Source organism: Bemisia tabaci, chromosome 9 (genome assembly GCF_918797505.1).
Source record: "Bemisia tabaci chromosome 9, PGI_BMITA_v3".
Classification (NCBI taxonomy): Eukaryota; Metazoa; Arthropoda; class Insecta; order Hemiptera; family Aleyrodidae; genus Bemisia; species Bemisia tabaci.
In genome coordinates, this window is record NC_092801.1 from 21,564,791 (window position 1) to 21,575,275 (window position 10,485).

At 44.1% G+C, this 10,485-nt stretch overlaps 1 protein-coding gene across 1 annotated transcript in view; it reads left to right on the plus strand.

Annotated features, from left to right (window-relative positions):
• LOC109034651 (uncharacterized) overlaps positions 1-10,485 on the plus strand; it is a 32,013-nt gene that overhangs the window by 15,503 nt on the left and 6,025 nt on the right. Inside the window, exon 2 of the mRNA XM_072303899.1 lies at positions 8,044-9,854. Coding sequence (XP_072160000.1) covers positions 8,044-9,854 — 1,811 coding nt within the window. The remainder of the gene's footprint in view (positions 1-8,043; positions 9,855-10,485) is intronic.

Sequence of the window (10,485 nt, forward strand, 5' to 3'; positions counted from 1 at the left end):
GAGATTGCCAGATTTTCATATCGCAAAATGTTATGTTAATTTTTAGTGTGCGATTTGACTCGCGTAGACCATTGAGTTTTCATGAGCGGGAGTTTTTAATTTTCGCGTCAAGAAACATTAAATACATTGGTTAGGAGTTGATTTCAGGAATTTTTGCTGCGCAAATCGTCTTTTACGTAAAATTTTGGAGAATAGACATGTATCGAGAATGCCTGAATTCGCACCTTGTCTAGTGATCCATTCTGTTCTTGATGATTCCTCGTTAAAATGTGATTAAAAGGTCTGCTTTTAATACATTACCGTAGGGTTCGAAGAAATTCAAGAGATAATTTATTAATGCTGTAACCGAGCGGACGCGCGGAAATATGTTTCGAAATTTCAATTTTCCATTTCATGCAGATACTTTATTTTGTTTCTTAATTGATAAACTCTACAGAATGTACATTAACCCACCTGGCAACTGCTAGAATAACGTTTAAAAAAATTTGCGAAAACATTGCTGTAACGTTAATTTCGACAGAATACATGTGTCTTCACGTTATGAACAGCTATCACACGAATTTGTGTAACATATTACCATCATGGGCGGAACTAGGAACTATTCCGGGGGTAGGCAAGAACTGCAGTGCTGAGGAAGAACGCCGTATGAACCCTCATGCGTTAACAAATTTCCGTTGGTAAATCAAGAATTCTCAGGAAAATTTCTCAATATTTTGCTTCCAATTTTTCATGTAATTTTTTTTGCTATTTCACCTAAGTTTCTGAAGATTTCAAGGTAAAATATGCATTGCTTTCCTCAAAAATAAACATTTTATCAAAGGAAATTTGGCAACTCTCGAATGTTCATACGGCGATTTTCCTTAGCACGTCCGGTAAGGACACCTCATCGAGGGAGGCATAAAAAAATTCCACTAAAGGGACTGTACCTGCGTTTGCACGACTCCCCTAGCTCCTGAGGAGAGGTAGGAGAATTTTCCTACCAATACAGGAGGGTCCGGGGGGTTTCCCGCGGACAATTTTTATAAACCGAGTCGTCTCATCAGGAGCAAATAGTCTTGAGTTGTTCTCTCTGATGAATTGCTCCTAAAACAATATGCATAATGAAAAATATACCATGCAAATACTTAGCAAAATCCCTCACATTCCTTGGGAGGGGCCAAGTAGGTTTCGGGTGGTTGGCCGGCCGCGGCCCCCCTAGTTCCGGGCCATTACGTCATCCTAAACAGCTAAGCGATTATTGAGTCCCTAAGATTTTCCGAATTAGCAGGCGGATTGTTGAAATTGGTAGACAAAGCGATAGACAAAGATGACGGAAAGGATATGGAGGAATCCTAATGGTGGAAGCGGGTGGTTGCGATGAACAAAGGAGATAGGTAATAGAACGGCAACCCACGGGATAACCTATTGTTAGTCCATCATTTTCTCCCTTAGTCTATAAGAACCACTCATTTCAACTAAAAAGGTCGCTACATACTCCCCATATCTTCTTTGTCTATAGCTTTGTCTATCAGTTTCAAGAATTAGCCCGCTGGCTACCACCTCGGCCTTCTCCTAGGAGGAACCCAATCAGGGACCTTCTTCGGCAACCTGTCTCCCGCCATTCTCTGAACATGACCATACCAAATGCGTTGTTTCGTCATAATGTCATGCACAATGGTCTGTTTGACATCCAGGATCTCTCGTAACGTTTCATTTCTGACGCGATCCTTTCTGGAAATACCAGCGAATCTATACGCTAGAAGTCCATCTCTGTTGCCTTTAAAACCTCCCGGGTCCGCTGTTTTATCGGCCATACTTCACACCCGCAGGTTAGATGCTCTTGACGATCGCGATGTAGATCCTTCTTTTGTTCTCTTTGGAGATCCTTAAGTCCCAAAGGACTCCATTTAACATGGCGACTGACCTATCCCACATATTTCTGTTCTTGATGGCCTGATCCAATCTTCCATCCTGGGTTAGAAGAACTCCTAAATACATAGGCTGTCCAAAAAGTACCGAGACTGGTTCCATAACTCAAAAATTAAGATAGCTAGAGGCTTGATCTTGGTCTCATTTGAAAGATCAACTCAATATCTATTGATTAAGACCAAAATAAAAACTTTTGATCAAATATTTCAAAAGTTACAATACTGTTTGTAAAAAAAAATATCTGGACCCCCTACCGTTTTTAATGACTATTTTCTCTTGCCGGGAACACTCTCTAAGTTATTAATAATCAGTGCACGGTTCTTTTGCAACTAATCATGGCAAGAACTAATCGATTTGGAAACACTGTCAAGCCGTCGTCGTCCGACTACGGGTACAAGGGTTCAAAATCCACGGTGAAAGAATGAACCGTCGGTCAGCCACCCTCAAGAAACCCGGGAAATTTTCGGCAGTTGTTGACAGTTCACAGTGCATGCGTGGTCTACGCTGCAGATAGTGAGTGATTTTGTTTCTGTGTTCGAAATTTTTGATACCACTGCTTTATCTCTTTCCATGATAGTTTCAAAAATTTCGAACACAGAAACAAAAGCACTCACTTCCTGCAGCGTAGACCACGCACGCTTTGTGAACTGTCAACAACTGCCGAAAAGTTCCAGGGTTTTTGGGGGTGGCTGACCGACGGTTCCTTCTTTCCCTGTGGACTTTGAACCCTTGTACCCGTAGTCGGACGACGACGGCTTGACAGTGTTTCCAAATCGATTAGTTCTTGCCATGATTTGTTGCAAAAGAACCGTGCACTGATTATTAATAACTTAGAGAGTGTATTCCTGGCAAGAGAAAATCGTCATTAAAAACGGTAGGGAGTCCAGATATTTTTTTTACAAACAGTATTGTAACTTTTGAAATATTTGACCAAAAGTTTTGATTTTGGTTTTAATCGATAGATATTGAGTTGATCTTTCAAATGAGACCAAGATCAAGCCTCTAGCTATCTTAATTTTTGAGTTATGGAACCAGTCTCGGTACTTTTTGGACAGCCTATGTATTTGTAAATATCGCAGCTTACAATTTACCGCTCATCGTGTAATGGACTAATAGACAAAGTACGAATTTCAGCATTCTGATACATGCTACTTCACCAAAATTTCACGTAAAACACGATGCGCACAACGAAAATTACCGAAATCAACTCCTTCCGAAGATATTTAATGATTCTTAATGCGTGAATTCAAACCACCCGCTCATGAAAACTCAATGATCTGCGTGATTCACATCGCGCGCTAAACGTTATCATGACAGTCTCTGCGATATAAAAATCTGGCAACCTCAATCTTGACGCTTTGGCTCAGGTATAGCAAATTGCTAATAGTTTGAACAACACATGGTGGGAATGAACATTGCTCGATTGAGAAGCTTGCTGAAACCGTTGTAGTGCGCGATTTGACGCACGTAGAGCTTTGAGTTTCTTGTGAGCAGGCAGTTCAAATTCCTTGTAACCAATGTGAAATAATAACGTTAATATCTTCGTTAGGAGTTGGTTTCAGTCATTTTCGTTGTGCGAATCGTGTTCTACGTGAAATTTTGGTGAAGAAACATGTATCAGAATCCTTTAATTCGTACCTTGTCTAGTGGTCCATTCTACACATAAAGACCAAAAAACCTCAATGCACGAATTTGTTTTGAGGATTTACGTAAACTGAAGAGTTTACAGATCATCCAGACCGAAAAACTCGGCGAAGGCCGCCCAATAGTGGATCAAGTCCAAGCCGGGATCTTGGGCGCATGCGCACTCGTCCGAAACCGGTCATGGTCAGCGCATGGTCCCGCGTATTCCCACATTTTGAAACCGCTCCGTTTTGTAACGTTTTTCGTTTATTAGCCGCTGAGCTAACGGAAAATAGCAGATTTTTGAGCGGGCAACTGATAAGGAAGTCTAATCGCTTCTTGAAGATCATGAGAGGCGTCGTCAGTAAGCGACAATGGCGCCGCGCCTGGTTCCCGTTGCCTTCAGATCCGTATCGACGGGGCGAATTTAGGAGATTGAACTGTCATTTGGATAGGGTTAAGCAAAACAGCCACATCTACGTTGCGGTGCAGTGTTTTAAAATCTCGTCTACTCTTTTAATTTGTTTCATAGAAACCAAGCAACTTTTATCGCTTAAAATTTAGTGGAAATAACTGTTTGGTCTCTTCTCCGCTGGCACTGAGACTTTAACGCACGGTAGAAAAGTTACATTATACGAAGCACAAGATACAATTATTTCGACTTCTATGTCGGTAAAAATGCATAACCACAAAAATGAAGGAGCACTTGGTTTCATTCCCGCTGACTCTGAAACTTTAACGCGTGGTAGAAAAGTTACATTAAGCGAAGCACGTGCAGTGGCGTGGCGTGAATGATCGAGTATTGATATTTCTCCATTTGAAGCTGTTGTAAAGAATCTATTATCAAGGTGTTCGCTGCGAACGCCTTGATAATCGATCCTTTTCCACTGATTTAAATGGTAGATCAATCGATATATCGCAAAGCACGCCATGTCACTAAGCACATTATACAACCATTTCGACTCCTAAGTCGGTAAAAATGCATGACCACAAAAATGAAGGAGCACTTGGTCTTTGTCACATTTACAAAAAAATATCAGTAATTTTCCTATACTGTCAGGTTCCTTTCAAATGAGACAAATAGGAGATGAGATTTTGAAACACCGCGATGTAGTTGTAACTCGACGGTCAAACTACCAGACCTCGTTTTCGGTGTTTAAAAATTTCCCTTCCCATTTTATTTTCGTGAAGAAGAATAAACCGATACCATTCCTCGAATTTTGCACAGATTTTTCTTCCCATGGAGGAGCAAATTCGCGGAAGTTTTCAAGAATTGACGTTATTGAGTAGTTTACCATCTAAAAATAAATTATGATAGGAAGTCTGCGACGTCGCAAACCAAGTTACGTGGTCTGGTAGTTTCGCCGTCGCACAGTGGATCGAGTCAATAGGAGAGGTCGGACAAAATTTGGAAACTATAAACGCTAATAACTCCGCTTACACAAAATTTTGAAGTTCTAAAAGTGGTTCCACTGGTCTCTTTGTGAAATTTTCTTCTGGTAGAACCCCTTGAACTTAAAAATGTGACGAAATACACATCAAAATTCACAGTTTTTGTCAAAAACTTCATGTCCAACCTCTGTAATTTACTCGATCCACTGAGCGTCCTTACTGTTTTGCTTAGCTCTATTTATTTGTCTGAGGGCTGTGCACATGTAAAAAACTGGTAGTCTCTGAGGGTGGCTCTTGAAAAAGTCATCAGGAACTTGAAACGTTGAGCTTTAAAGTTATCGAAACGGCGGTTCGGAAATCAAATAAATTGCGAGCCAAGATAGTGGCTCCCTGTTGTGAAAGCTCGTCCAAATCTCTGAATAAAATCCGTTTGTGGGAAGCCTTAGAATATTGCAAGGAAAAGCAAGCGAATTTGGATGGGTGGTAAAAATTCATAACCACATAAATGAAGGAGAACTTGGTTTCTTTTCCGCTGACTCCGAGACTTTAACGCGTGGTAGAAAAGTTACATTATGCGAAGCATGTGATACAATCATTTCCACTTCTAAGTAGGTAAAAATTCATAGCAGCAACCTGTCAACTTTAAACAGTACCATCTAAGCTGCTTTTATTGTTCAGGTTTTGTTGCAGAGGCCTATATATTAAAAGTTTGGTTTTTCTCCAAAGTAATACCAATGGACCACTAGACAAGGTACGAATTTAAGCAATCTGATATACAAGTTTCTTGACCAGAATTTCACGTACAACACGATTCGCACAACGAAAATTACTGAAACCAACTCCTGACGAAGATATTAACGTTTTTATTTCACATTTGTCACGAGGAATTTCAACTGCCCGCTCACAAGAAACTCAAAGCTCTACGTGAGTCAAATCGCGCACTGCAACGGTTTCAGCAAGCTTTTCAATCGAGCAATGTTCATTTCTCATCGTGTCGCTCAAACTATAAGCAATTTGCTATAGCTGAGCCAAAGCGTCAAGACTGAGGTTGCCAGATTTTTATATCGCAGAGACTATCATAATAATGTTTAGCGCGCCATGTGAATCACGTAGAGCACTGAGTTGTAATGAGCGGGTGGTTTGAATTTACGCATCAGGAATCATTAAATATCTTTGTAAGGAGTTGATTTCGGTAATTTTTGTTGTGCGCATCGTGTTTTACGTGAAATTTTGATTACCAATAATTGGTTTTTAGAGCAGATTTGAGTGATCGTACTTTAACGCCGGGTAGAAACGTTAGTGTGGACTTAAAACGTGATACAACTATATTTCGACTTCTAATTAGGTAAACTTACACATCCACAAAATGAGGGAGATGTTGGTCTCTGCTCCGCTGACTCTGAGACTTCAACGAATGGTAAAAAAGTTGCATTACGAGAAGAACGTGATACAATTCTTTCGACTTCTAAGTCGGTAAAAATGTATAACCACAAAAACGAAGGAGAACTTGGTTTTCTTTCCGCTGACTCAGAGACTTTAACGCGTGGTAGAAAAGTTACATTATGCGAAGCACGTGATACAATTAATTCGACTTCTGTGTCGGTAAAAATGCAAAACCACAAAAATGAACTCTGTTTCGCTGACCCAGAGACTTTGACGAAGTGTAGAAAAGTTGATGAAGCGAAAATTTAACCATTTTGAATTGCAAGTAGGTAGGTAAACTTGCAAATCCACAAAATAAGAGAGATTTTGGTCTCTTTTCCGCTGACTCAAAAATTTTACCGCAGAGCAGGAAAGTTAGGTGGAATGAAGCACGTGGTACGTGTATTGACTTCCAAGTAGGTAAAATCGCATATCCACGAAATGAAGGAGAATTTCGTTTCTTTTCCACTGACTTTGGAGACTTCGATTTACGGTACACAAAACAAGGAAAACCGCTTAATCGGTAATTTTAATTCATTTGCTTACAACTTCTGCCATTCTTGGATTCTAGACAGGCCCATTGAGCCTACACTATCGTGCTAGGGAAGAACGCTGTATGCACCTTCAGACTCTGCCGTATATCCTTCAATAAAAAAAAAAAACAAACAAACAAACAAATCTATTGCGAAAATTGTGAGTATTTTTCTTCAAAATTTTCAGACTATTTAATTAGCTCTTTAATGTAAAATATCTGAAAATTTCAAGAAAAAAATACATAATCTTCTTTAAAAATTCATTACATGTCTGGGGAAATTTGGAAACTCTCGAATGTTCATACGGCGCGGCGTCCTTTCTCAGCACGGCAGAACTGGATTGATGAAAGCAACTATTTTAACTCTCCGGATAGTTTGTAGCATACCCGGCTTATTGAAGGCGTTTTAAGAGACGCTAATCTCAAAGTTTGGGAAAAAGCTAGATTACGCCATTGGGTATCCGACGATGGATGAAACGCGTCGAAGAGCTCTCTTACAGCGTCTATTATCCAAGAAAATTGACAGAAAAAGCGGAATGATCGTACGGCGTTTTTCCTTCGCATCACGGCAGTACAGTGGTCAAGCTAATTGAGATAGGATTTTTCAGTGCTCTCGCTTCCCTGTAAAAGTTATTTTCTGACATTTTCCATGTCATTGGATTTTTTTTTTTTTTTTTTTTTTTTTTTTTTTTTTTTTTTTTAATTTTCCCTCCTCTGTATTTTATTTCATACCTTGAAATACGGTTGGTAAAATAAGGTTCTATTGGTAATCTCATCATTCTGTCTCTGTAAAATTACCAATAATAGTGAGATGGCAAAGTTACCGATGGACCTTGGGAAAAACGCCAATAGTTTTTATCGACTGTGGTAGAATTACCGAGATAAAATGGTAAAGTTACCGGGGATTGATTACCAATAAAAGTGGTATTCTTACCTGAAAAAATCAGTAAAAATACCGGTTTTCAGGTAAGCTTACCAGTCTGTCTTTGTAACATTATACTAATAATTGATAAAAAAAAATGAGATGGTTAAGTTACCAACGGATCTCGGTAAAAACGGCGGCGGCGGAATAGAAACATCTTTCATATGCGTCATTCATGCGTTAATGAAAAATTGCAATTTATTGCAATTTTATCTCTATAAAATCGCGTTCGATTATGTTTCAGGCTCTGCTTTCACGATCTCTGCTGACGGCGTTGGCGACGCTGTCGACGCTCCCCTTCTCGGCGAGCACCCTCTACCGAAAGACCCGAGAGGATCAGTACTACTACCGTCGCTACGGGAACAGCTACCCTTCGGCCCACGGCGGCGCCGGCGAGGACGCCCAGCCCCGGCAAATCCCCAGCCCCAAGTACATCCCGGGCTCCAAATACCCCACCGAGGGGCAATGGGTCAAACTGGACCCCATCGACTACCACTACCCCAAGCCGAGCTACGACTCCAACTCCGGCTTCCGGCCCAACGACTCGCCCTACCCGGACTCGAGGCCAAAGTTCTTCCAATCGGACCACCGCTACTCCCCCAGCGGGCACAGTGGCTACCCCTCCGGCCCGTCATCCTACCCCTACCCCTCCGGCCCTTCCTCCGCCTACCACCCACCCTCCGGCCCTTCCTCCGCCTACCACCCATCCTCCGGCTCGTCGTATCATCATAGACCCTCCGTCTCCGGCTCGGGTTACCCGTACAACTCGGGTTCCTGGAACTCCCACCATGGGATCTCCTCCTACGGCTGGGACAAGCGGCCAACCGACTCGCTCTGTGGGGTTTGCCCCGGGACTTCTGGGAGTACGGGCGGTCTGGGGGGTGTGGGTGTTTCCCCCCAAAGGGGCGAGTACCGCGGCAACGGGTACGATAACCTGAGCCCCGAGTGGGCGATCCGCCAGATGAAGCACCACGGTGGGGGAAGCTACTCGCATTCGGCCCGACCTCAGTGGGACAGTTGGAACAAGTACCCGCCTCCGGCGGACTACAACCGTGGGACCGACGACCGAGGCAACGCTGGGAGTAGCTGGAGCTCGGGGTCCGGCTACGGGGGGACGAGCGGTGCGGGGGTGTCGTCGTGGGGGGACAAGCGCCCCGATCAGGATCGGCGACCCTACTCGCCGCGCCCTTACGACGACCGGAAGGGCATCTACCCGGTGAAGTCGACCCCAGGGACGGGCTACTGGGACAGCCACCCGCCGCGGGAGATCGGCTGGGACCCGGAGGACGGCCGCGTGGGCGTGGTGTCCGGCTGGATCGGAGGGCAGAAAGGGGGCAGCAAGGGGGGCTACAAGGGGGGCTACGACGACTACGATCGGAAGGACGGCGACGTGGGCCGCGTGACGTCGGGGTACGTCTTCGTGCCGAACGCGATCGAGGCGAAGCCGTGGGACGCCACGACGAAGGGCTACTCCAAGCCCGCCAGCTGGGGCGCCGGCTACGATCGAGACTACGCCTCCAGGTGGGACTACAACGCCCCTATGTCGCATGACAGGAAACCTCAGGGCTACGATCACATGCCGGACAGGTTCGACAGAAGACCGGATGGATGGGACGCCAGACCGGGAGGCTATGACACTAGACCTGGTGGGTATGACACTAGACCGGGTGGGTATGACACTAGACCAGGTGGGTACGACTCTCGGCCTGGTGGGTATGACAGTAGGCCTGGTGGGTATGACAGTAGGCCTGGCGGGTATGACAGTAGACCTGGCGGGTATGATACTCGAACTGGAGGATATGACAGTAGACCAGGGGGATATGACAGTAGACCGGGCGGGTACGATACCAGGCCAAGTGGATATGATACGAGGCCTGGAGGATATGACTCCAAGCCAGGTGGATATGATGCCAGGCCTGGATTCGACAGGAGACCAGACGGGTACGACAGAGGGTCGGAGGGCTGCAGGACAGGTTGCGGACGGCCGGGTGACACGCTCCACGGACATGACTGGCGAGAGAGCGGAAGCAGTCAGGATGGATACCCTTCCAAGAGGTTAGTTTGTTGATACCAAAAAGTACCAGTTAATGGACATTTTAATGGCATGTTGGGCTGGATTTACCTACTTTCCGCCCCTTTCTCATTCGTTTTGAAACATCAAAAAAAAAAACCATCAAGTGAGCGTGCCGGTGAGGGAGGAGTGCATTAGACGCGTTGACTCGTGTTGGACACATTTATTGCGTATGGCTTGTAAATACTACTAGCAAAAGTTCACGGAACTTTGCGCGAAAGTTCAGTTCTCTGTGTGGACAAGGTCTTCCATTTATAAGTATTGAACGAAAAATTTATGAAAGAACAAACATAAATGTGGTTTAATATATGTAATTTTAACTTCCACCGCCGCGCCGTGCTGACCGCACTGTGTTTGGTGCAATGCGTGAAGTATTCCTACAGTCTTGTAGGAGCTATTCGTTTCGCGCCAACCGCTGCTGAGCACCCTGTGTTTGCGTGCAATGCGTGAAGTATTCATGCACTCTCGTAGGCGCTAATATGTGTTACATGCCGACCGCCGCGCCAAGGGTTTCTCCTTTTTATCTCAAGTCCTCGTCATCATTGCTGTCTACGCCGCGCCGCTCCAGGCCAAATTACGCGTTTGGTTTCTCTCTTAACTCGACTAATTAAAGGT